Below are 26,040 nucleotides of genomic sequence, written 5' to 3' on the forward strand. Positions count from 1 at the left end.
AACACCCAACCCAAACAAATAATGATTTTTGAAAAGCCAAATTCGAATTCAAAGCTTCAAAGTTTTTTAATGGTTGTCAATGATGGAATTGCTGCTCTCTTTTCCTTTGCTTTACATTACTGAAATTTGGGATTGAGAGATAGAGAGAGACGTAGAGAGAATTCTCAATTCTTTGCAACAACATCCAATCCAAACAAACAATGTTTTTTGAAAACCCAAATTCGAATTCAAAGCTTCAAAGCTTTTTAATGGTTGTCAATGGTGGAATTGCTGCTCTCTTGTGCAAGATACGTGTGGAGAGGGGGTGGGATGTGGAGAGAGAAACGTGGGGAGTGGAAGATATGTTAGAGTAATTTTAGGGCACTAAGATTATTATTAATTCCCTTAAAATGTACATAAATGGTAATTGAGTATATAAAATATAATTATAATAAAATTTGAGTAGGGACAGTAATATAGTTTCATATAATGTATAGGAATGTAAAAATTCCGTAAAAGTAATAGTGAATTCAGCCGGCTATTGCGTAAAGAGGTGGTATTCCTTTGGGCCAAATTCCTTTGATCATCCAAAGGCCCAAACTGAATCAAATTAGCTGGGCTGTTTTCTTATTTGGGCCGAATACCATTAATTCTCGGACGGCCCAACGAGAAAAGATAGAACAGCTCGTACTGGAGCAAGCCAAACCTCGTCTTTGTATTCTGAGTTTTTTCGAAGAATAGTCTGGTTTTCCGGATCTCGCAGGCCCTGCTGTCCTATCGCCGTCGATCAATTCTCTCTACAATCCCTGTCCGGTAAGCTTGTTCCTTCGTTTCTCCTCAAATACTTCGAAGCTCTAAGAATCTGCTTGTTTCATTTTGCAAAGCATCTTTGGATTCGCCTTTCTTATTGACGTTGATTTGAAAAAAAAAAAAAAACACAAATTCAGATCATAGTAAGCGTATTGAGTTTGGAGTATAATAATCAGATCCATTGATTTATATTTATCTATTATTTCGTAAATTATTACCTTTTTGGTGCACTGACAGAGGGCTTGACTAAAAATGTTGGGAGGTAGAGCAATCCATCGGTTATTAGGCAGGAAATTTCATTCTGAATCCTCGGTATGGCTGTACTTTGCTTTTTGGTTTTACTTTTTAGCAGATGTATATATTCCTGTTTGTTGGTTTATGTAAATAAATAGACGTTATTGCCTTCAAATGCATACCTTAATTAATATCTTCAAATATTGCTTTTAATCTCCCGATTTTTTTGTGCAATGATGTCTCGTATTTGAACTGCATTTCATTGGCCATTCTGGAAACAGTTGTTTAATTTTTATTCGAGAATATGTTGGGTCATATTCTTGCACCCTAGGGTATGATTTAGTAGTCAATGAAGTGTGACGAAGAACCATGACGTCTCAGGTTCAAATCTCAGCTGAGACAAGAAAAACATTAGATGATTTCTTTTAAACCTTGGTGGGCAGAGTAACCCGGTGTTCGGGCTAGTAGGAAGTAACAGGTAGCTGGTGGAATGGTTGGGGTGTGCACAAGCTGGCCCCGACACTACTGTCATAAAAAAGAAAGATGTTGGTTTATGTTTTGACTTTTGTGTATGTACAAGAATAAAATATAATTGTGGATTGAAGTTCTTAAGACTAGTAGAAGTGGGTTATGTATAAATTTAAGTGTTTTTAGATTGTATTAAAATATTCAATCGAGCAAACTGGTGAGCATTTTGGGACAATGCAAATGGGAAAGAGGATAAGCATTTTGTTAACTTGCATTTGATTGTTTTTTTTTTCCAATGGGGTCTGCATTGTCCTGCTTGTGTACGAAGTTATATAGGTATAAGTGTTGTACTGCTTGGTCTCATATAAGCCAAAAGGTAGCTTGAGAAATCTTGGGTGTTTGTCTTAAAGCTCATAGCTGATGTGGAAGATTTTATGATTGTTGCTGATTTAGTTGAAAGACTTGGGTCCTATCAAAATTTCATGTTCAAAATCTTTCATTAAACCACATGAATTTCAGGCCTCTCCAATTTTATCATCCATTGCTTCCAAACAAGCTCAAGAAGAATTTGGATCTTGTGGCATGAAGTCCCTCAGATCATTGGCATTAATTGGAGCAGGTGTATCTGGACTCTTAGGTTTTGCGACAGTAGCATCTGCCGATGAGGCTGAACACGGATTGGAATGTCCAAGCTATCCTTGGCCTCACGCAGGCATTCTTAGTTCATATGATCATGCTTCGTGAGTTACTCCTGAATCTCCTATTCCCTCTTGGCTCTCTGTTATCTTTTTTTGTTCACCCTCTTTCCTTGTCCCTTCGGAAGAAAGGATAAGGACTTCAGACTTCTACGTGTTTTTCTGATAAAGAATGTTTTGTGAAGTGTGTGTTTCCATCCCTCTAAAGAAAATGATAAGGATTTCGGTGACTCTGTGGATTTTGTGTAGAGGGATTTTGACAGGTGCAATCCAACAATTATATGACTCAATCACTTAAAGAGCACTACATTCTGTTTGCGTTTATGTGTGGTTTTGTTTAGAAGAGAGAGGCATTGCATAGAATGACCTTTCTAAATGAAGTGCTGTTCCACCCAGATAGAGAGTGGAAATGTTGTTCCATTCTCATGTTTGGCCCAAACACATGGAATTTTCATATATGAAATGAAAAAAATGCCAAAGGATTAGGATGAGCATTCCTTGAGAGGGCTAGAGGATAGTAGGACTTGGCTGGAAAGGGCTTTCCCTAGCATAACCATTCCTACTCTTTCTTACAACCCACACAAAGGAGTGGAAAAGAGGACGTAGCGTGACGATATTGTTTTTATGAATTTCATGATCCAAACATCACATTGCTGTTGTGTTCTAAATGTGGCATCATTTCCTTGCCAGCATCAAGTATGAAAATTACTGCTTGTCATTTGGTGACTATTGTAATCTGGTCTCTGTAATTTCAAGACGCCAATTATAGAACATCATAGTAGTTGCCTTTTGCATCTTTGCATTTATGAGATATTCGACATTGCTTAAGTTTATACTGCTGGGATTAAAAGAAAGTGGTCGAGCCTTGCTTACAGAATTCAACTAGCTGCAGTCTCCTTTTTTTTTTGTTGATAGTGAGCTGTATAATCTTATTTTAGTTGAATTGTTTTGGGTTCTCTTTTGGCAAATAGGATTCGTCGTGGTCACCAGGTTTATCAACAAGTATGTGCATCTTGTCATTCAATGTCACTTGTTTCATATCGTGACTTGGTTGGGGTAGCATATACAGAGGAGGAAGTAAAGGCCATGGCAGCTGAGATTGAGGTGGTTGATGGGCCTAATGATGAGGGTGAAATGTTCGCTCGTCCTGGTAAACTGAGTGATCGTTTTCCTCAGCCATATACAAATGAAGCAGCTGCTAGATTTGCTAATGGGGGAGCCTACCCTCCGGATTTAAGTCTTATTACAAAAGTATTGCCTCCCTTCTGTTTCTATTTGTAGTAATAACTGTTACCAGCCCCAACTTTCTTACATTCTGTTTCTCAGGCACGTCATAATGGTCAAAACTATGTGTTTGCCCTTCTAACTGGCTATCGTGATCCTCCTGCTGGTGTTTCGGTATGTATCAGTGTCCTTTGTGTATCTTCTTCTAGGCACTAATTTCTTTTCTTGGAAATTTTATAGCTTTTGTGCTACTGGTTTACATATGCAATGTTTTTCTCCCTATCTTCCTTTTGTTTTGTTTTTGCTTTATGTAGCTGATTTTGCGGCCTAAGTGGCCTGAGAAACTATGTAAATTGGGATTACTTCTCTGTTCTCATGTTTCTCTCATAACATTTGAAGTCACTAGTTTGTCTCTAGGGAAGTTACCCCTAACATATGACGCATATGGTGACAAAGTGTTTTCTTCTTTCCTTCTGTAACCGAAGTAGGATAACTTTCCAGCGCTTGTTGTGTGATATGTTCGATACTGCGGTGGGGGTTTGGGGGGGGGCAGGGCGTTTGAACTGCTTTGACACTGATTAGGCTTCTCATTCTGTGGAGGGTGTATAACTTAACCAATCGCTAGTGGAATCGAGAAGTGGGAGGATTAGAGTAGGATTTATGTTTGTTCACAATTACTTGCATAGGACCATATCGATTTTTGTATGAGAATTTAGGGTCTTGATTGTAGTATTGTATTAAACTGTAGATCTTAAAACTTCTTAGCAATTACGGTGATGCTACTAATTTGTCAATTTATGGGTCTTTTGTTGTATGTTGTTCACTTGTACGGGCTGTGCGACAAAATTCAGGACCATGGGTGCAAATAAACCATTTATCAAAAGAATTGACCCATGTGTATATTACAACTTTGTTTTTTAACCTCATTTCTAGCTTTTGACTAAATATAGGTGGCAGAATTACCCGATACTTGTGCTGGTGGGAGGTAACAAGTATTTGGTGGAATAGTCCAAGTGCACCCTAGCTGGCTCAGACACCGCCGTATCAAAAGAATAAAAAATCAAATATAAAATGTATACTATTTTGTTCTTTGCATATTTGCTTGGATCTTACGATCCTACTATGATCCAATCACTGGATCCTAATCTCCATTCTAAAAACATGCTTGATGCATTTGTTGATTTGTTTACTTAACTCTCCTATTTGTAGTTGTTTACTACGAGCATTATCTAATTAAAGTTAACCATTTAATTAGAAGATAATTGGAATTACCAGAGACTACTGGTCACACTTGCCCTCCTTTCCTTTCCCCCTTTCATTTTTTTCTCTGCTTTCTTTCTATCTTTTGTTAGAGTAGGAAATTGGTGTATCTTGTCTCTTTGACTGATCTGTCAAGATTCAACTATACTGTAGATTCGTGAAGGACTTCACTACAATCCTTACTTCCCTGGTGGGGCTATCGCGATGCCTAAAATGCTTAATGATGGCGCTGTTGAATATGAAGATGGTACCCCTGCAACTGAAGCTCAGGTTGGATCTCCTAGTCACTTTACTGGAGCTGGCTGTGTCTAGTTTCACAGCTGTGGCTATACTAATTTGTCCTTATATTATGCTGTAGATGGGGAAAGATGTGGTGTCGTTTTTGACTTGGGCTGCTGAACCAGAGATGGAGGAGAGAAAACTGGTTTGTTGTTTTTGGTGTTTGTACAGATGATATTTGTGCTAATTTTGGTAGTAGTTTCTGATATATTTGTATTGCATTGCAGATGGGCTTCAAGTGGATATTTGTGTTGTCCCTTGCTCTACTTCAAGCTGCTTACTACAGGCGTTTGAGGTGGTCTGTTCTCAAATCACGGAAGCTGGTCCTTGATGTTGTCAATTAGAACATCCCCTATTCGAATGCTTGTTGAGAGACTTGAGCAGGCAAATAATATTTTCTTTCTCAAAATACTTTTGTTGTTTTACGTCTTACTCTGGAATGGCCTGTTTCTTGGGCGAAGCGAACAGGCTATAAAATTTTCTTCTATTTGGAGTTAGAATAAGAAGCTCCTGTAACTTTAGTTATTTAAGTTTGGCTTTTATAGGGGAGACATTCTCACCTTGTTCAAACTTCCCCTGTAGTTTTGCTATATTCCCAGGTTTCTGAGTGACCTCGTTTTTCCAAAAGGCATCTTTCTTTTTCGACATTGTTTTGGAGGTTGTAACACATGTTATGCAGCTTGTTTGGTGGTTCACTGTTTGTGAAATTTTACACAACTTTTCCTTGCTGCATCTGTAGTTGTACGACTAAACTTGTCAAAGTTGCAATATTGCACTTAAAATCCTATTCCAAGGGGCACAAACAACATTGATTGAATAAAATTTAGTGGTAAGTCTATTGCTATTGGATTAGCGGATTTGCACTTTACGTGTGTTACATGTATTATCGAACAATAGATTATTAACTGGTTCTGGCAAATAAAAGTGCTTGGCTATGTTCTCGTCGAATTCTATTTAATGGAAATGAATTTATTAACATGGCGTACTTCTTGCCTAACATATATTAATCAGCAAAGATTTTGCCATTACTATTGATTCAGATGGTTCGGGCACGTGCGGAGGAGGAGCCTTGATGCTCCGGTGAGGAGGTGTGAGCGGTTGGCTTTGGTGGGTAAGAGAAGAGATAGAGGGCGACCTAAGAAGTATTGGGGTGAGGTGATCAGGCAGGACATGACACGACTGTAGATTTTCGAGGACATGACCCTTAATAGGAAAGTCTGGAGGTCAAACATTAGGGTTGTAGGCTAGGGGGTAATCGAGCTTTTTCTACTTCATACCGGGGGTGAGTGCGGGTTTGATAGGGTTGATCTTAGATGGTTAGGGGTTAATGTTGAGTCCACACTATCTTTCTGATTATCATAGCCCCGGACCTTAATTACTGGGTATTGTTATTGCATGTCATCTATTTTATGGTTTTTATGCTTCTATTACTATTTCTATGGTTTTTGCTGACGTTGTTGATGAATTATCTCTTTTTGTTTTATTTCCGTCTTCCTAAGCCGAGGGTCTATTGGAAATTGCCTCTCTACCCCATCGGGTTAGGGGTAAAGTCTGCGTACACACTACTTTCCTCAGACCCCACTTTGTGAGATTGCCAAATAATGGGATTTTCTTGAAGATTACAATTTACAAGTTGTTAAGAGACCACATTCAAAGTATATATTACAATAAACTCAGTGAGTCATGTCCTTTTCTTCTCTATCAATTTGTTAAGAAAAGGTTACTAAAGGGAAAGGAACTTGTACCAATCAATACCAATTAGAAACTAGCCAATAGCCAAGTTCCACAAACTAAAATTATACTCCCATTTGTCCAAGTACGTGTCCTTTCGCCAATATCATATGGAAATGAGAATAGAGAAGAATTGAATTTCCTTAGATATTTTGATTGGCTGTCGATGAATGATTGAAGGAAAAACAAGTTGTTTATTGTGGACTGGAGGGACCATACATGCCATCGACAGATTGGCTAGTTAAAGGTTTGGGGTACGAGATTTGATCTTAATATAAAACAAGATTTCCTATCTTAGATAATTCGTAAACGACAACCCGACAAGTACTTGGCGTCCACTGTTTATCCACAACACAATTTCAAGAAAAACATGACTCTCTTCTCTTACTAAAACAAGTAACTCAAAAGTCAAAATATTGAATGGAGATGCTAATTCATTGGCGGATGTTAACACGTCGCAGAAATTAGTGCGAACACACTTGACCTCATTTGTTTTCTGAGATGTGTATTAAGATTAAGATATCCGAATCTGAATACACATCTGAATATATTAAGATGTGTATTAAGATTTGAATACTAAAAATTAAGACTATTTGATTTTTAACATTTGAATGCATAAAATTTATCTTTATTTAAAAAATAATAAACATAAAATTCAAATGAAATACTAACTAATCTAATATTCTATCAATAAAATATATAGTTTTTAAAATATGATAGTTATTGGTGGTGATGGCTAACGGGTGAATACCGACTTGGTGGTAGTTTTGGTCGATGATGATGGTTCATGCTAGTAGCTAATAGTGTTCGATAGTTGTGGCGATTATGATTGAGGATGGTGGTTGTGGGTGGTGTTAGTTAATCATGGCGAGTGGTGGTTTGTGATTGAGGAAGGTGGTGGTAGGTTATATTGATGGGCGGTGTCCGCTGTGGTTGTTAATAGTGATGGAGTGGTTGGTTGTGGTAATTGAGGTGAATAAGTATTGACTGTGGGTGAGAATGATGGTGGTCGGAGTGGTGAAGATGTTGGATGGTGATGGTCGATAATGGTGGCGACTATGATTGAGGATGATGGTGGTGATAGTGGTGGTTGAGTATAGTGAGGGTGGTAGTAGTGGTGGTGGTGGTGGCGTGGCGATAGTTGATAATGGTAGGGAGTGGCGGTAGTTAATAATGAATATGTGATAGCATCTTAATGAAATTAAGTCTCTATTATAGATCTTAATCATACAGACCTATTTAGACCCATTAAGTGATTGTGAAGCAAAAAAAACAAACACACTTAATGATTAAGATATGAGTAATTAAGATTCAGACTTTAAAAACAAACACACTTAATGATTAAGATATGAGTAATTAAGATTCAGACTTTAAAAACAAACACACTTAATGTCTGAGATCTGAATGATTAAGATTCAGACATCCATTAAGTGCAAACTATTACTCGGGATGAAAGAGAGTCTTGGCGTAGCTGGTAAAGTTGCTGCCATGTGACCATGAGGTCACGGGTTCGAGCCGTGAAAATAACCTCTTGCAAAAATCCAGAGTAAGATTGCATACGATAGATCCTTGTGGTCCGACCCTTCCCCGGACCCGCGCGTACTATTTGTATTTGTCTGACCACCCACAACTCTCAAGCATATGATTTCAAGGAGTCATGTAACCAAAATTCCAGAGCTAGGTAAAAGTATATATAAATAACAAGGTGCTATATCACATAGTTGAAACCTATTCCAGTTTTTGGTAATGGCGCAAGGAGCGTCGAGAAATTAAATTGATGGCTTCACTCTGAGGACCACAGAATTAAGGAACTGAGAAAGGGATGACACCTGTTGTTGCATATGAAGAGATAGCCTATAGGCTTTTACCAGCAATTCCTCTGGATTTTATTGTCTCACTTTTTTAAAAAAAAAAATCATATCAGAATTTAAGATTATTAAAATTTAATGAGAATCTTTTAAAGTTTTGTGATTGTACAATGTTTCAAATTAAAGTGAAGAAAACGTAATATATATAAAATAGAAAGGATGAAGTAAAACTGTTAAGCAATTGCTCATTTCTCTAGAGACTACAATTGTGCCATGTGTAATGTGGATACCTCAAAGGAAGCATCATGTTATTATATCTATATACCCAAAGAGTGCTGGACGCAACATATATACTTGCCTGAATGAAACTCATAAAGCTCATATATATGCAGTAAGAGACAGCAGCAGCAGAAACTCAGGAAGTGAATACACAACAGCATAACAGAGCCATTAAGTTCAGGTAAAATCATCTGTCTGAAATCTGATAATATCCTATATATATATATATATATATGTCATTTTGCCCTTCATTCTTTTGCTGGTAAAGGATTCGGAAGATTTTTTCTTTGGTTTCCCACCGGATGCCTGGTATCCGCATTGGAGCCCGATTATATCCGGATTCATGTCTGGTAGGGTCCTATTCGGGGAAGCGCTCCCGACTAAGGATTTTTCTATACTTAGGGTTCAAATCCGAGACCCTATGGTCTAGGGAGGAGCAACCCCATCAGCTGCACCACATCCTTTGGTGGTCGGAAGACTTGTATATACGCAACTGGAAAGCACTTTCACATTATTTTTAGACGCTGAAACTTATCGGAACAGTCTTTAGTCAACATCTTATTGCCTTAAAATACAATCCATTAATATTGTCCAAGGGACAGCTGTAGTAGCTAGTAGACTAGTAGTAGTAAAACTGATTATTATTTTTTAATATAGATATTCGCATGCTATAATTAACCCAAAGAAAACCAAGATTTTTTTTTACTGGACAATTATTATAATATCTGAAACAAACCCAAGCCAATTAGTTGTTGTAGAAAATAGCCTCAGATACTTTAATTTTCCTTCCCAACCACATGTTTTACTGTCATTACTTCTACTCCTACGTTTTCAACGACAGATCACGAGATATCATAAAGCCATATAGAGTATCACAAACAAACAAGAACATAACTACCGGTAGCCCGGTACACTAAGTTTCCATTATATGTAAAGTGGGGGAAAAGCCGGAGCACAAGAAGGAACATATAATTGTCTGACGCGTATATTTAATGGTGCTCAGCAGAAACATAAAAAAAATAAAAATTAAAGTAACCTTCTCTAAGACTACATTTTATGAAATCGGGGTAAGGACTGAGGCCTAGGCAATATACATTCTTTTACTACATATATTTATGTTATTTATTTGATACCTTTTAACTATAATTCAGAACATGCATATGGGAAACAAATAAACAAGTACTCATACATCCATTTAATTATCTATATTTGTAGAATAATATTAGGGTTATAGATTCTTTTGCTCGAGTACTCTATCCGGCTTTTGAGCTTTCTTTTTCATTTCCAATGTTTTTCCAGCTTTCGTGATACTTTGTACGAATTAAATTTCCATATAGAAAAAGCCTATTCTCTTATTCTCCAGCTTCAGTATGCTACAGACACTTTTTTTCATTGTTTGCCATGCTAGCTAGTACGGTGGGAGGGGTATGATTTTGGGTCTTTTTTCAATCTCATACCAGAGTTACACATGGAAGTTAAATAGTAGTACCAATATTCCCTTTGTTTTTCACCCTTTATTAACCAATCAAATTCAGAGACGGAGCCAAAACTTCAAATTTATGAGTTACTAAAATTTTAAAATAATAACTTCAAATGCTAAAATATTTGTACATAATTAATAATATTTTTTTTTAAAATATCACTATTTCAGCAAAAGTTATTGAGCTCGGCCCTCTCCGCTCCTGTTCAAATCCCTACTCTATGGAAAATTAAGAGAGATAAAAAAGAAGAAGAGAGGGACACAATCTTATTTCCTAGGGTCTAGAGATAAGTTATTAAATAGTAGTACTAGTTTTTAGAAAAAGAAAAGCAAGAATATTTTTATATCTAAGAAGAACCTCATTATTATCGTAAGATAAAATCGGAATACCCATTGAGCTATATCAAAGGCAGGTGGTGGCATCAGATTCTATTGGGAGCTAGTTTGTATTTTTAGGTCTTTGCTCCAATCAAAAATTAATTCAATATAATTAATTGTCGTTGTACCATGACCTCACCACTATTATTAAAATTGGGTCCCAAAGTTCTATCTTAACCATCCACGCGGCCGATTGTCATACCCTCTTAACCAGAACCAAATTCCAGCTGAGAGCGTCATCCTCACTTGCTTCTTGGGATTATTTGGCAACCTTATTCTTGCCATCCAATTCAACAACAACGACCCAGTATAATCCCACAAGTGGAGTTTGGGGAGGGTAATATGTACGCAGACTTTATCCCTAACCCGAAGGATAGAGAGGCTGTTTCCAGGAGACCCTCGGCTCAAAAAGCAACCGGACGATGGTGTGATAATTAATTTTCTTTTTCTCAATTATATATCAAACATATGTTATATTTCACAAACACACGTATCCAATAATTCTTTACACTAATAAATAACAATATTTTCTAAACCTCTCATTGCGTTTAGGTCAATAATCCAAGGAAATAAGGAGATCGACGATAATGTCACGCATCGTGTTAGAGCAAGATGAATTAAATGGAAGTTCGCATTGGGTATCCTATGTAATAAGAATGTACCATCAAGACTTAAAGGTTAAGTATTATAGAATGGTTGTTAGACCAACTATATTTTATGCGGCAGATTAATATTGGCCAGTGAAGAACTTACAAGTTCAGAAAATGAAAGTATAAAAAATGAGGATGCTTTATGGGAATAGTGTGAGAGATAAAATTAGGAACAACACGAGACAAGGTGGGAGTTGCATCCGTGATAGACATGATGCAGGAAGCGATGCTGAAAAGGTTCGGGCATGTGAAGAATAAGAGCACAAATGCTCAAGTGAAGAGGTACGAGAGGTTGACAATAGTCTAAGAAGAGGTAGAGGTAGACTGAGCAAGAACAAGAGATAGGTGATTAGACAGGACATAACACATCTTCAGCTCATCGAGTACATAAACATATATAGGATAGTATGGTTCTAGTTTAGAGCACTCACGTACTTTAATTCTCTTCTCTATATAAATATTTTTGCTATTATTCTATTAGTATCTTATTCTTCATATTTATTATTAATATTATTTCTTTTTTACTTTGGTTATTTTTATTATTTTTGTTGTCAATAATTTTTACTCTTGTAGGTTTCAAACCTCTTTTGAAAACGTTTTTCTTGAACTGAAGGTCTATCGAAAGCCGTCTTTTTACCTTACACAAGGTAAAAGTAATGTCTACATACATCTTATCCTTCGCAGACCCACCAATAATAACACATTAGGGATATTGTTGTTGTTGCCATGCTTGTGTGATATCATAGCATTTTAAAGATGTACAAGTTATAAAGATGCTTTTTAAGTACCAAAAGTCTTTTTTTTCTTATTTTCTTTGCGGGATAAAAAATACTTTGAAGCATAGCCACATAAAAAGAGATAGAAGAAGCATTCATTTCTAATCACTGTTATTAGTTATATATGCTCTATGAAAATCAAAGGAGCTAAAAAGAATGCGAAAAACGAAAAAAATAAAATAAAAAAATATCTGTGTCAGTCAGCTGGGGGAGGTGATCACACGCTGAAGCTAGGACAGTAGGATTATGGGATACTCAAACTGTAAAATTTTATTGTGTCTCAACACTAGTTGTATGCAGGGACGGATTTACGTGGACCCGAGCGGTGTTACGGAACACCGCTTCGTCAAAAAATTATACTATATATATATAAAAATAATAAATAAAATAAAAATATAAGATAAAATTATTAAAAGTGACACCACTTGCATCAAAATAGCTCAATAATCTAGCAATTGATACTTTCAAATTTGATGTGAGAGGTCTTGGGTTTGATCTCCCTTGGCTACATAATTTTTTTTGGACTGTTATAGGCCTATTGCTAAAAATAGTGACACCACTTATGAAAAATTCTACGTACGACATAGGTTGTATGAGATAACTTTTTTATCTCATAATTTTAATTTTATGGACCCAAATTTTTGTGAACCTAATAGTATATGATTGAAGTCCATAAATTTGTGGGGTCCTAATAGTATTTTGTGTACAACTAATGTCATATGACACAAAATAAAACTTTTCTGCTCAAAAAATTCAAACAACGGACACGCGTCCAGTAAATGGAACCTCCTAGAAAAAGCATTCCCACTTTGCTTCTACCCAGGTACAAACGTGTCGCCTTTTTTTCCTCAGTGCTTTATACGTGACCTTTTCCCATTGGTTCTCACTTGGCACACCAATCACAGCAAAACTATTTCCATTTTCGCTGGATATGCTGCTTTACTATTGGGACCCACCTGATCTCATCCCACCAATCACGGCTCTTCTCTGCTTAAGGTTTTGCCCTAGACACGTGGTGTTTCCTAACGTAACCCTACGACTATTGCCTGTAACTATGATAATCGTCTCGGCATCCGGCTAAAGTCTAATTTTTTTTAGTCTAAAGTCCGCTCTACGAGTGTAAATAGAGTTAGATATATATTTTATGGACGTCGGAAACAATTGGGCCGGGTCTGGCTACCCCGGCGCACCTAAAGATATGACGATAATCAACAAGATGATGCTAAGATTCCGGCCGATTGCGCCGAAGCCCGTCGCTAATTCTTCGGGCTCTGGCTCTATGATCGAGACTCATAAGATTGAAGTGGTTAGCAAAAGAAGAACAAAGAGAAAGTACGTTAGAGTTAAGAAAAATAGCAATTACAAGAATAAAAAAGAAAACAGAGAAAAAAAAGAAGGATCCTTAGTTTTGGATGATCATGGAACTATTGTAACACTTCAGCTACTGCCAGAAACTAGTGGAGGAGTTAAAAACTCACCAGAGAACAGATCTTACCCAAAAACCATCAATTTTTGGATGAATTTTGATAAATCTGAGAACAACGATATTTTATCAGTCGGTGCACCGAATCTGTTAGATCAGACGGTGGAGATGCGATCTACCAAGGTAGTGGAGTCATGGGTGATGGTTGATGGTATAACAAATACTTTGGTAAGTTTATCAGCCTTAGGAAATACGGATACGGAGAAGATGAAGAATCTGGAAGCTGACACGTGTCCAGGACTCATATCGGACGGCTTAGATAGGGTACAGTGGGTGAATCTAGCGTATCGGAGAATGATAGATCCGTTAGAAGACGGCGGAGAGCCACCGGAGATGGTGGTGCGGTTAGTTTTGAAGGAGAAAAAAACTGTACCATTATTATTATTACCAGCTTTTGCATGCACTGTGAGAGTTGTGTATACAATGAATAATGTGAAGCAGACAAGGACAATGCCTTGTGACGTGTGGAAGATGGATTTTGGAGGATTTGCATGGAGATTTGATGCTAAAGCTGCACTTAGTTTGGGGATTTGAAGGAAAATAAACACTTTTAATTCCTTCTCTCTAGCAAAAAAAGGATAATCCCAAGCTTGCTATCAAGGTAAGTATAATATTATTATACTACTCCTATATATTATGGGAACCCTAGTGAGAAAAATAATGATCTCTAAAATTTGTGCTTTTGAAGATAAAATCTAGGGCAAAAATATGCTCTTGATCTTGTTCAAACTCTACTTCTAAGTGTAAAAAATGTTTGTTGGAAATGAAGAAGTGTGAAATTGATAACAAACTATATATGGGGTTGTTATAATTCAGTTAATTTCAATATTTATTTGTTAAGCAAGAAAACACATCACTTGTGAAAGTTCTTTCAAACGGAATGGAACCAAAAACACTTCAAATGATGCACTAGCTTCTTGTTCAAACCTCTACTTCTTATTAAATATAAAGAAGTTTGCCGAAATTAAGAATTTATTGTCCACAGATGAAATCATATCCAACACTAATTAACCTATGATATTGCTTAATAAATTTCATCCTATATCCCATTACATGTCATGTCATTTCCAAAGTTTCTATCCACATTTATTTTGAATGTTTTCAGAACTTGAGAAATTTTTCATACACCTACAAATTTCCAAACATCTGGTCTGAATGCTTAAGAATGAAACTAATCCTTTTGAAGTTCTTGAGAGTGACACCTACACCTTGCATTTGTTTCGATACAGAATAATTGTATTGACAATCAAATACTACAATAAATTGAGAAAGTACAGTAAACACAAAATTAACAACAATTGTTATGTTTTAATGGAAACAATATATGGAGAAAACTATATGCTAGTGAGAAACTACTAAATGCTAGCTATAGCAGAGTGAGTTGTAACAAGTATGTGAATTAATCTCTTACTCTAAACAGGAAATTTCCCATTGACTGTGGAAATATAAGCTGCTTAACTTCTTTCTCGAAAAGAACGGGCATTATTCTCAAACTTGCCTTGTAATTTGTTCAAAATTATCGTCTTGCTAACTTTTTGGTCACAGAAAACTAGTGAGTAATAAAGCACATCCATGATAATATTGACTAATTTTATATCACATGTAAAACATTGATTTTGAGGGTGGTTGGCTAAGCTTATAAGCCAGTCAAACTGGCTTATAAATACTTTTTGACTTATTTACGCGTTTAGTAAAATTAAAAGTGCTTATAAGCCAAAAATAAGTCAAAAGTCATAAGTTGGTCTCCCCTAACTTGTCAAATTTCAGTTATAAGCACTTTAGGTTTGACCATAATATTTACTATTTTATCTCTAAAATACTTCTTTTTAAAACAAAACTTTTCGTATACCCAGTTCTTCAGCTACTTATTATTAATTTTAGCACTTTTATCCAAACATGTAACTGCTTATTTTTTAAATCAATTTTAGCACTTAAAAGTGATTTTTAGCACCTAATGCTTATTAGCTACTCTGAATCAGCTAAGCCAAATGGACTCTTTGTAGACTATTGAACAGAGTATCATTTTTTCTCTATCTATTTTGTTTCTTTTTATGTCTAAAGATAAACGTAGCTTAGCATTTTAATTACTGGAGCTAGGATATGATTGAAATAATTGGACAAGCTAGCTAGGTTTCAACTAAAAATAATAACATTTGCTGACTGATCTGTTGCAGTTTTTTAAAGCCATGTTTATTGGAGTAGGTAGAAACTAGAGACTATATAACATTAAATTGCTATACTGACTCAGTCAAGACAGGAACACCTTGAACCATAGCGAAGCCAGGAATTTCATTAAGGGTGTTCAAATTAAAAAAAAGTGAAATTTTTTTCGATAAAGGGTATTCAATATATGTTATATACCTCTAAAACATAATATTTTACCTATATATACAGTGTAAATTTTTTACGAAGGGTGATCAGTTGACCACCTCATGTGGCTTCGCCACTGCCTGGAACCTGCGTAAGAGGAGCTAGCAAAGAGTAACTTTGTGTAGATAAGCATTAGTGTATCACTAGTTCAGAACTTAACTCATTATTAAAGTAAAATTACAAATTATTTTTTATCATATATTAAAGTTATCTTACTTTAACAGTAAAGTTACAGAAATTTTTACGCATAAAACTTGACATCAGTGTTTCGTTATACTATAATACTACGGATAAGAACAGATAACAGATTCAGCAGATTTCATGAATATTAAAAGAAGATCTTCTTTTGCTTGATAAGCTTAAACAATGAGATGTGAGTTACTAGTAGGCTGAATCATTCTGCACTCCACAAAAGAGTAGCTAACAATGGTTGATAAGAAAAAAGCTTAACTTTAAGACATACTCTACTGTATATACAGATTGATATGAACATCTAGAACCTTCTCCTCATGGATTTCTTCATATCCATAGTTTCTTTCATTTTCCCCCCCTTAATTTTCTATTCATAGCTCCTCTCATTTTATTTTCCCTAATAAATGAATAATAGCCCGTTTGGCCAAGCTGCGAAAATCGGCTTATTTTGAGAAGTGTTTTTTTTAAAAGTGTTTTTCTCAAAAGTACTTTTGGTGAGAAATAGTTTGTGTTTGGCTAATTAGTTTGAAAAGCACTTTCTGAGCAGCAATTAGTGTTTGACCAAGTTTTAAAAAACTGCTACTAAGTGTATTTTTCTCAAAAAAGTGCTTTTGGAGAGAACTACTTTTTTCTGCTTCTCTAAAACTGCTTCTGTTTTTCCTCAAAAGGACTTTTTTTTCCTTCCAAAAGCTTGACCAAACACCTCAATTTTTGGCCCAAAGTGCTTTTAGCAAATGACCAAAAAGAAGTTTGGCCAAACAAGCTAAGTGTGATTGGATGTGAATTGACAGGTGAATAAGTGGTTTTAGTTTCTTCTGGTGATTTTCCTTTTGCTTGTAGTCAAAATAAGCTGCAAGCATGGACGGATTTATAGTCCAAATTATGGGGACTTGAAACCATAGTCTCTCCACCGAGCTATATATTTTTTAAAATTAGTCTAATATTATCTGTTTGCCTCTCGAGCCCAGTTTTATTAGAAAACGGCCTCTCTATCTCCCCAATGTAGGAGTAAGATTTGCGTACATATTATTCTCCTAAAATACCACTTGTAAGATCCCACTGGGTTTATTGTTGTTGTAGTCTAAGCGTTCATACCAAATTATATAAGTTTGTGTAATTTCGAAAAATGATTGTACTACATGACTTGTGTGCTCTCAATTTACCCTGGAATATATTTTATACAGTAGGAGTTCCTCGTAGTTTTTTCTTTTTTTTTGGATAGTACGAAGCACTGTACTTGTTGGAGTACGTTTTGCTTTAGTTTACAAGTTATTTATTTCATTTCTTATGAAAGTACATGCATATAATTTTTAGGTGACTTTATATTTTATTTTTTTAATACCGTGAGCATATAAAAGTTAAATCTGATAAAATTTTAGGAACATGTGTACATATCTAGATTTGTGCCGTAGGGCTTTTTCCATTTAAGAGGTTGGTTGTTGTATAACGACCACGTGTCCTTTTTGACCGTCATTCAACTTTTGCAGCGCTTCATTCTTCGTTCTTTCATACTCTGCAGTCTGCATCAATCAATCAAACAGCTCTCTGTTTCCGTTTTACCTTTTTTTCTCCGTTCCTTTCTTTTCTTTTGCTGTGCGGTTTCTTCTTTTTACTCAAACTTTATCGGAGTATTATTAATGCATGAGTTAGTAATACAAGCATTAGTAGTTATGCAGAGATTATTTTTTATTCATTGTTTGATGTGATGTAGACAAGAGGGGTTGCTCTGATGGTAAGCAACCTCCACTTCCAACCAAGAGGTTGTGAGTTCGAGTCTCCCAAGAGCAATGTGGGAAATTCTTTGAGGGAAGGATGCCGGGGGTCTATTTTGGAAACAGCCTCTCTATCCCAGGGTAGGAGTAAAGTCTGCGTACACACTATCCTCCTCAGACCCCACTAAGTGGGATTATACGGGGTTGTTGTTGTTGTTTGGTGTGAAATTAGTTGTTTATAAAAATGTCTTCTATATTTTTTAGCTTTAAGGAACTTTAAAGGATAATTTTATTTTTAACCATGCTAATGCATATATTAATAGCCTTGGTATTGCTAATACCATGGTTTGCTATGTATTGATTATACATACGATAATACCAAATAAGTTGTATAACTAATACTTGCATTAGTAATACATAGATTGAAAAAGTGTACTAAACAAGTATTAATAATACCAAAAGCTAATACATCCATTGTTTTCTCTAATACATCCTACCAAACGACCCTTTAGAGTACTAAAAATATTTTTTTAAATAGGTGATGGATGAGAGTGCCACATATCTTTTCATAACAAATCATATAGTTAGGGTTAAAATGGAGATGCTTATAATTAAATAGCTTTAAAATGATAAAGGTGTCTTCAAAGATTGTCACACAAATTGGAATAGAGAGAAAAATGCATCGATTGCTATGTAAAGATTAATAATTGCTTCAAGTTCATGTTTGTCTTTTTAATAATTTAATTCTTGTATTACTAATACATATTTTCTTATTTTACATTCTATCCCGCATAATTTAATATAGATTTCATAATGTAATGTGGACATTATTTAATAGCAATAACCAATAAATGCATGAGATATGCGAGAATTGTTTGCTTAGGGACCAACCAATCGATTCATTAGTTATGCTGCAATAATTTTTTCTTATGTGCCAAACTAAACACTATATTCTTGTGGAAAATTTTATATTTGGATTAACTAATACAATCAACCAAGGACCCTTGACAGGAGTTGCACTATCAAGTTAATTAAAAGCTAATTACAAGTATTTTTCAAACCATGATATACATTAAGCTACGAACAACATAAGAATTAAGAATATGAGAAATTTCCTTCTTCTATCAATTGATGAACTTGATTTTTTTTAGGGCATCTCTAACCTTAAGTACTATTCCCCCGTTCCAGTTTATGTGAACCTATTTTCTTTTTGGTCCGTTCCAAAAAGAATGACCATTTTCTAAATTTGGAAATAATTTAGCTTAAACTTCCAATTCGATCCTTAATGAGAATCTTTTATTACCACACAAATATTCTGGACCCCTTTTTGACTTGTTTAGGACCACAAATTTCAAAAATCTTCATTTTTTCTTAAATTTCGTGCCCAGTCAAACAGGTTCATATAAACGCAAATCATGGGTACGCCTATGATATTAAATATTAATGAAGAGCTAATTGGTGCAATGTGGAGCTGTCTTAGTTTAATTAATTAAAATGCATATAGTCATATAGGGGCGTATATGGTGTGTTGGCGATGGATTCAACTGAACTCACAACTTTCGATGCGGAGTAAAAATTTATATGTAAAAATTTATTAAAATTGCATAATAGTAGATATGAACTCATAACTTTAAAAATATAATGGGTTCAATGCTAAAGTTTAACCTGTCACGACCCTAAACCCGGACGTGATGGCGCCTCTCGTGAAGACAAGGCCAGCCGACACAAACCCCCAATAAAATTAACAAATAACAATTCATAATTAAGTCATTAATACTGATAAATCCCATAATAGAGTGAAATATATCAACTGCGGAAAATCAAACAATGCCCGACATCGGGGTGTCAACAGTCATGAGCATCTAATATAAGTCTACAAGTCTGAAAGAGTTTATACAGTCTATTACAGAATTGGAAACAGAAAGTAAGATAGGAGGGAGAAAACACTAGGCTGCGAACGCCGAGCAGCTACCTAGTGGACTATGAATGGCCTACTGGGAGCAATCAACCTTCACTGGCGGGACCTGAACCTCCTGAATCTACACACAGGGTGCAGAGAGTAAAGTGAGTACTCCAACTCAGTGAGTAATAACAATAAATGAAGATTGAGCGATAAGAAATCACGTAAAAATACAACAACATGCTATAAAGAGGCAGTGTAAAACTAATAAAATGCAATAAAACAGTAAAATTTTATAAAACATCTTGGTTCAGTTTCAACAGTTAAGCAAGTAAATGAAAGGCAGCTAGAAGAGGTAAACACATAAAATCCGCCCCTCGGGCAATAACATGGAACAACACCAGCCCCTCGGGCTATATCTCATGTCACAATGGGTATCCGCGCTCACTGGGGTGTACATACTCCGGGAGGGGGCCCTTACGGCCCAAGCGCAATAACGATCCATCTCGTGGCATAATCAAACAGGCTCTCAGTCTCATATCAAGCCACCTCGTGGCGTAACAAATCAGTCACTCAGCCTCATAATCATAAATTAGTACCACACCGTTGCGGCGCGCAGCCCGATCCCATAATATCCTAATAATACAAGCTCTCGGCCTCACTCAGTCAGAAATCTCTAAAAGCCACTCGGGCGCAGTAAACATGATGCTCAGCCCAAAATATCATTTAAAGTGTTTAAGACAAAGTAAACATGGCTGAGTTATGAAAGCAGTAGAATATAGCACGACTGAGTACAGATATAAAATTAAAACAGTGAGGAAATAGCAGTAAAAATCCCCTAAGGTCCAAATAGTTAGCACGAGACCCAAATATGGCAATCTGCCCAAAACATGATCATAGCAAACAACTTTCAATCAAATACGTAGTAAAAACAGTCATACGGGATGGACTAAGTCACAATCCCCAACGGTGCACGACCCCACGCTCGTCATCTAGCATGTGCGTCACCTCAACATAGCACAATGATGTGTAATCCGGGGTTTTATACCCTTAGGACAACATTTACAATCATTACTCACCTCAATCCGGTCCAAACTCTAGCCCGCGAGGCCTTTGCCCCTCGAATCGGCCTCAACTTGCGTCGAATCTATATCAATAAAGTCCTTATCTCCTCACGAGTTCATACATTTTAAAAGTCCCAAAATCCGACCACAAATAGCCCCTTAAATCCTCAAGTCAAGGTCTCCAATAACAATCCCTAATCCCCAATTCGTAACCCTTAATTTCCATTAATTTTAAGCCAAATCAGTGAAATAATGCCATAGGATCGATTATTAGGTTAAATTTTTTTACCTTCAGACGTTATCCCTTGAATCCCTCTTCAAAATGGCTTCCCCAAGCTCAAACCCGAATAAAAATGGTGAATAACAACTCAAAATTCGCGAAGGGGAGTTTATATACTTTCTGGCCCAAGCTTTTCGCACCTGCGACCCAAATCCCGCTCCTGCGGTCTAGCGGACCGCACCTGCGATTTTCACTTAAGCCCTAAATTTTCGCATCTGCGCCATCGTATGTCCGGTTCCTTAACCGCTTCTACGGTTCCTGCCTTCCTTGGTTCCTTCTGCTTCTACGACTGATCTTCCGCATCTGCGGGGGTCGCACCTGCGGCCTCCCAACCGCAGATGTAGTTATGACAACAGTCATATAACTTCAGCTGCCATTTCCAAATTCCTGTCTTTCCGTCAACCATCCGAAATCACCCCGAGGCCCCCAAGACCTCAACCAAAAGCACAAACAAGTCACATACCACCACCCAAACTTATACCAATCTTCAAAATACCTCACACAACATCGAATCAACCAAAACTCATCGGATTCAAGCCTAAGGTTCTCAAAATCTTCCGAATTACGCTTTCGATCAAAACGTCTATCAAACCACGTCTGAATGACCTGAAATTTTGCACACACATCCCAAATAACACAACGGACCTACTGCAACTTCCGGAATCCCATTCCGACCCCTATATCAAAATCTCACCTATCAACCGGAAAATGCCAAAATTGTAATTTCGCCAATTCAAGCCTAAATCTACCCCGAACCTCCAAAACACATTCTGATCATGCTTCTAAGTTACAAATCACCTCCCGAAGCTATCCGAACTATCGTAACTCACATCCGAGCCCTTTAACACATAGGTCAACATCCAGCTGACTTTTCCAACTTAAGCTCACTCAAAAGAGACTAAGTGTCTCAAACCTTACCAAAACTTCTTCGAACCCGAGCCAAATAACCTGATAGTTCATAATACAGATGAACAAGGTAATAATAAGCAAAAATGGGGGAAATAGAGCGGTAACTCATGAAACGACTGGCCGGGTCGTTACAAAACCCATATGATTTAGATCTTGAATTCACCTTTGTAATCATACGATAATCACAGTGAGTCGTGGTAATTGTTGTCAATCGCAAAAACCTGAAAAGGCAAAAAAGAAGAAAGAACATGTATGTATTGACGTATGGTTTAGGAATTAGAGGGAGTGGTGACTTATGTAGTCTAGTACTCCTTCCGTTTCATTTAGTGTGTTTTAGTTTAATTGAGCATATAAAGTTTAAGAATATAAGGAAAACTTTTAAATATTTTTCGGAAAATATTTTCCAATTTTTCCATATTTGGTTGGCTTAAATGTTTTGGAAAATATTTTCCTCAAGAACTCATGAGGAAAATGTTTTCCTTATTAAAAGAATAGAAAATATTTACTAAAACTCTTTGTCAACCTTCCCCCTATTCCCATCCCCACTAACCCCCACTAACCCACTCCCACAACCCCTACCCTCCCCCCACCCCCACCTCACACCCTATCTCGCGACCCTTCTCTCTCCACCCTAAATAAAAATATTACTAAAAGTACTTTCTTTTCATATTGTAGATAGAGTACTTTTTTTCCATTTTAACAAAACGAGTATTTTCTTTTCATGATATAAAATTATATATATTTTAGTTATCGAGCTCAAATTTTAACGTTGTTCTTGCGTGAAAAAGTAAAGTAGCACATTGGTTCATTTAGGCTTTGAGTTTATTTGGAGATATGGATCATTATTGGGCTTGGGAGGTTTGCCTCCTTGTGTATATCCCCTGTTTTGACTGTGTTGCTAAAATGGTCTCTGCAGTGCCAGAAAAATGATATATTTGCCCTTGAGATACAAGCTTATGTCCCGATGGCTTTTCATGTAAATAAGTTAATTAGATTACGTGTGATGATCCAAAAGGTCATAACTTATTTTACAAGTCGATTCTGTGATCCGAGACCTTAAAAAAAACTTCTTTTTGCCTTACCTTGATTTGCGTGGGCAGTCCGGGCATGTATCCGGAAAGCCATTATGTGAAAATCTATGAAAAACGATAAGTTTTGCTTTTAAAATGAATTTAAGTTGACTTCGGTCAACATTTTAGGTAAATGGACCCGGACCCATGATTCGACGGTCCCAGAGGGTCCGTAGGAAAATATGGGACTTGGGCGTATGCCCGGAATTAAATTCCGAGGTCCCAAGCCCGAGAAATGAATTTTTGAAGGAAATTATTTAACTAAAATTATAAGTATTTTTAGAAATTGGAATGTGTTTGAATTTGCTGGCATCGGGCCCATATTTTAGTTCCGGAGCCCGATACAGGTCTTATATGGCATTTATGTTGAGCCTGTAAAATTTGGTAAGAAACGAACTTAAAATGACGTGAATCAGACCATCGGTTATTAAAAATGGAACTTAAGAGTTTATGAGATTTTTCTTTGATTTTGATGATAAATCCATAGTTATTGATGCTATTTTGATAATTTGATCGCACGAGCAAGTTCGTATGATGTTTTTGGACTTGCTTGCATGTTTGGTTTGGAGCCCCGAGAGCTCGGGCGAGTTTTAGATAGGCCACGGAGTGAAATTTTACTTAGGAAACTTCTGGTGTGTTACAGGCCTGCAGGCTTCGCAATTGCAAAGCCTGGCTCGCAAATGCGAAGATGGCCTAGGCAGGCCTTGATCGCAAATATGACCAATTCATCGCAAATGCGAAAAAGGCCAGAGTCGCAAATGCGAAGATAGTAGGTTCTGAATTGCGAACCCTGATCGCAATTGCGACATCAAAGACCAGTTAATTGGGACTTAGACGCATTTTCATCCATTTTTCAAACCTTCTCAAAACTTAAACGCTTTTGGGCGATTTTCTAAAGAAAAGTTCATCTCCAAACCAGTTGTAAGTTATTTCTAACTCATTTTCTTTAATCTATAACATCTTTTCACATGATTTCAATTCAAAATCAAGGGTTTTCATGGGGAAAATTGGGTGTTTTGGATAGAACTTAGGTTTTTTAAACTTTGGGGATTTGGACCTCGATTTGAGGTCCGATTTCAAAACAAATTATTTATTTGGGTTTGTGGGTGAATGGGTAATCGGGTTTTGGTTCGAACCTCGGGTTTTGACCCTGTGGGCCTGAGATCGATTTTTAACTTTTTGGGAAAAACTTTAGAAAACTTATTTTCATGCATTAGCATTGATTCATTTAGCATTTATTGATATAGTTAATTAACTTGTGGCTAGATACAAGCGAATTGGTGGTGGAATCAAGAGGTAAAGCGGTAGTTGAGGCTTGAATTGTTTTCGTGACATCTAGGTAAGTGTTTGGTCTAACTTTAGCTTGAGGGATTAAGAGTCGTGTCTTATTTGCTATGTGTTAATTGTTGAGTACGATGTATAGGCATGGTGACGAGTATCTATACGTTGGTGTCAAGAATGCCCGTGAGTCTTATACTATGATTAATGTGATTCCGATTCGTATTGTTCATGCTTTATATGATGATTTTTTTTGTTCAACAAGGCTTGTGGAAGTATTATTGGTAATTGAACATTTAAGAGCGTTGGCTCAAGTTGTAAAATGATTTGTGGAAGTATTATTGGCAATTGAACATTTTAGAGCATTGGCTCAAGTTGTGAATTGAGTTGTGAAGTAAATGTGGAAAAGAGAAGAGGTTTATGATATTGTCTCCCTTGCCGAGATGTTGTTACTTTTGATGTTATCTACCTTGTCGGGATGTTATTGTTTTGGTATTGTTTCCCTTGCCGAGATATGTTTGTTATACTATTGTTCCCTTGCTGAAATTTTATTGTGATTTTATTTATTCCCTCTCCCTTATTGCTTTGTGATTGTTGTTTAGGTAAGAAAGAGTGTTAAAACACGAAGGGTAATGCCGTGCATGATATTTTTGAGAGAGTGTTAATGCACGAAGGGTGATGCCATACCGATATTGTGAGATTAAGGGTGATGCGTGCCGCACGATGTACAATTCCATGCCATGATATGAGTGATAATGCACGAAGAATCATTCTGTGTCATGATTATGTGAGGTAAAAGTACTAAGGGTTATGTCGTTCCAATTTTATTGATTTTATGGTGAGGACGAGAGTAAAAGCACGAAGGGTGATGCTGTGCACTTATCTTTATTTCTGTTTCTTGTTGTTAATTGAACTTTGGTGTTCCTTATATTTATATGTTGTCCTTCTGTTATTACTTGATGTTTCCCGCAGCATGTTCCCCTCCTATCCTTAACTGTACATTTCTGCCTTTATTTTTCGCTGTATATAAATTAACTGCACAGGTTTATTTGGTAATCCTGTCCTAGCCTCGTCACTACTTCGCCGAGGTTAGGATAAGCACTTACCAGCACATGGGGTTGGTTGTGTGGATACTACACTCTGCATTGTGTGCATATCTCGGTGCTGGAACTTTTGTACCGCAGTGAGGGTGCTGTCTTCAGTCCATTCAGGCGACCTGAGGTAGTCCTGCAGGCGTCTGCAGGCCCTGTCATCTCCTTCTATCTTTCTATACTGTTTATCCTATGTATTTCTGAAACAACTTGTATTTACCTTTCGGACCCTTATTTGTAGTACTCTTAGAGTGTCTGTGAAATTGTGACACCAGATCTGGGTAGCTTTCTATTTTATGGAATTGTATTGGTATTAATATTAAATTATTACATTTCGTTTCTTCCGCTTATTTAATTCCGCTGTTTATATGATGTTTGTTCACCATTGTTAAAGGATTAAAATATATGAAAAAGGTTAAGTAATTGGAACAGTTGACTTGCCTAGCTTTCATTAGTAGGCGCCATCACGACCCCGAGGGTGGAAAATCCGGGTCGTGACAAGTTGGTATCAGAGCTCTAGGTTACTTAGGTCTCACAATTTATGGACACACTTAGTAGAGTCCGAGGGATCGGTACAGAAACGTCTGTATTTATCTCACAGAGGCTACAAAGTTAGGAAAAATTTCACATTTATTCTTTC

At 36.6% G+C, this 26,040-nt stretch overlaps 1 protein-coding gene and 1 long non-coding RNA gene across 3 annotated transcripts; both read left to right on the top strand.

Annotated features, from left to right (window-relative positions):
* The first annotated feature begins 685 nt into the window (after positions 1-685).
* On the top strand, positions 686-5,681 carry LOC104249567 (cytochrome c1-2, heme protein, mitochondrial). The gene is made up of 8 exons (XM_009806007.2): positions 686-792; positions 1,027-1,101; positions 2,011-2,231; positions 3,158-3,437; positions 3,513-3,584; positions 4,824-4,940; positions 5,029-5,094; positions 5,177-5,681. Exons 2-8 carry the CDS (start codon positions 1,042-1,044, stop codon positions 5,291-5,293), a joined length of 933 nt encoding a protein of 310 aa, XP_009804309.1. The 5' UTR covers positions 686-792; positions 1,027-1,041; the 3' UTR covers positions 5,294-5,681.
* A 3,057-nt stretch (positions 5,682-8,738) lies between these two features.
* LOC104231102 (uncharacterized) lies at positions 8,739-25,750 on the top strand. Of its 2 annotated transcripts, none has more exons than XR_011405200.1 (2): positions 8,739-8,948; positions 24,912-25,750. It is a non-coding gene; the product is annotated as an uncharacterized lncRNA (long non-coding RNA). The 2 variants fall into 2 exon arrangements; XR_011405201.1 differs by lacking the exon at positions 8,739-8,948 and adding an exon at positions 12,482-14,135.
* The last annotated feature ends 290 nt before the right edge of the window (positions 25,751-26,040 follow it).

The sequence above is a fragment of the Nicotiana sylvestris genome, chromosome 2, assembly GCF_000393655.2.
Source record: "Nicotiana sylvestris chromosome 2, ASM39365v2, whole genome shotgun sequence".
Classification (NCBI taxonomy): Eukaryota; Viridiplantae; Streptophyta; class Magnoliopsida; order Solanales; family Solanaceae; genus Nicotiana; species Nicotiana sylvestris.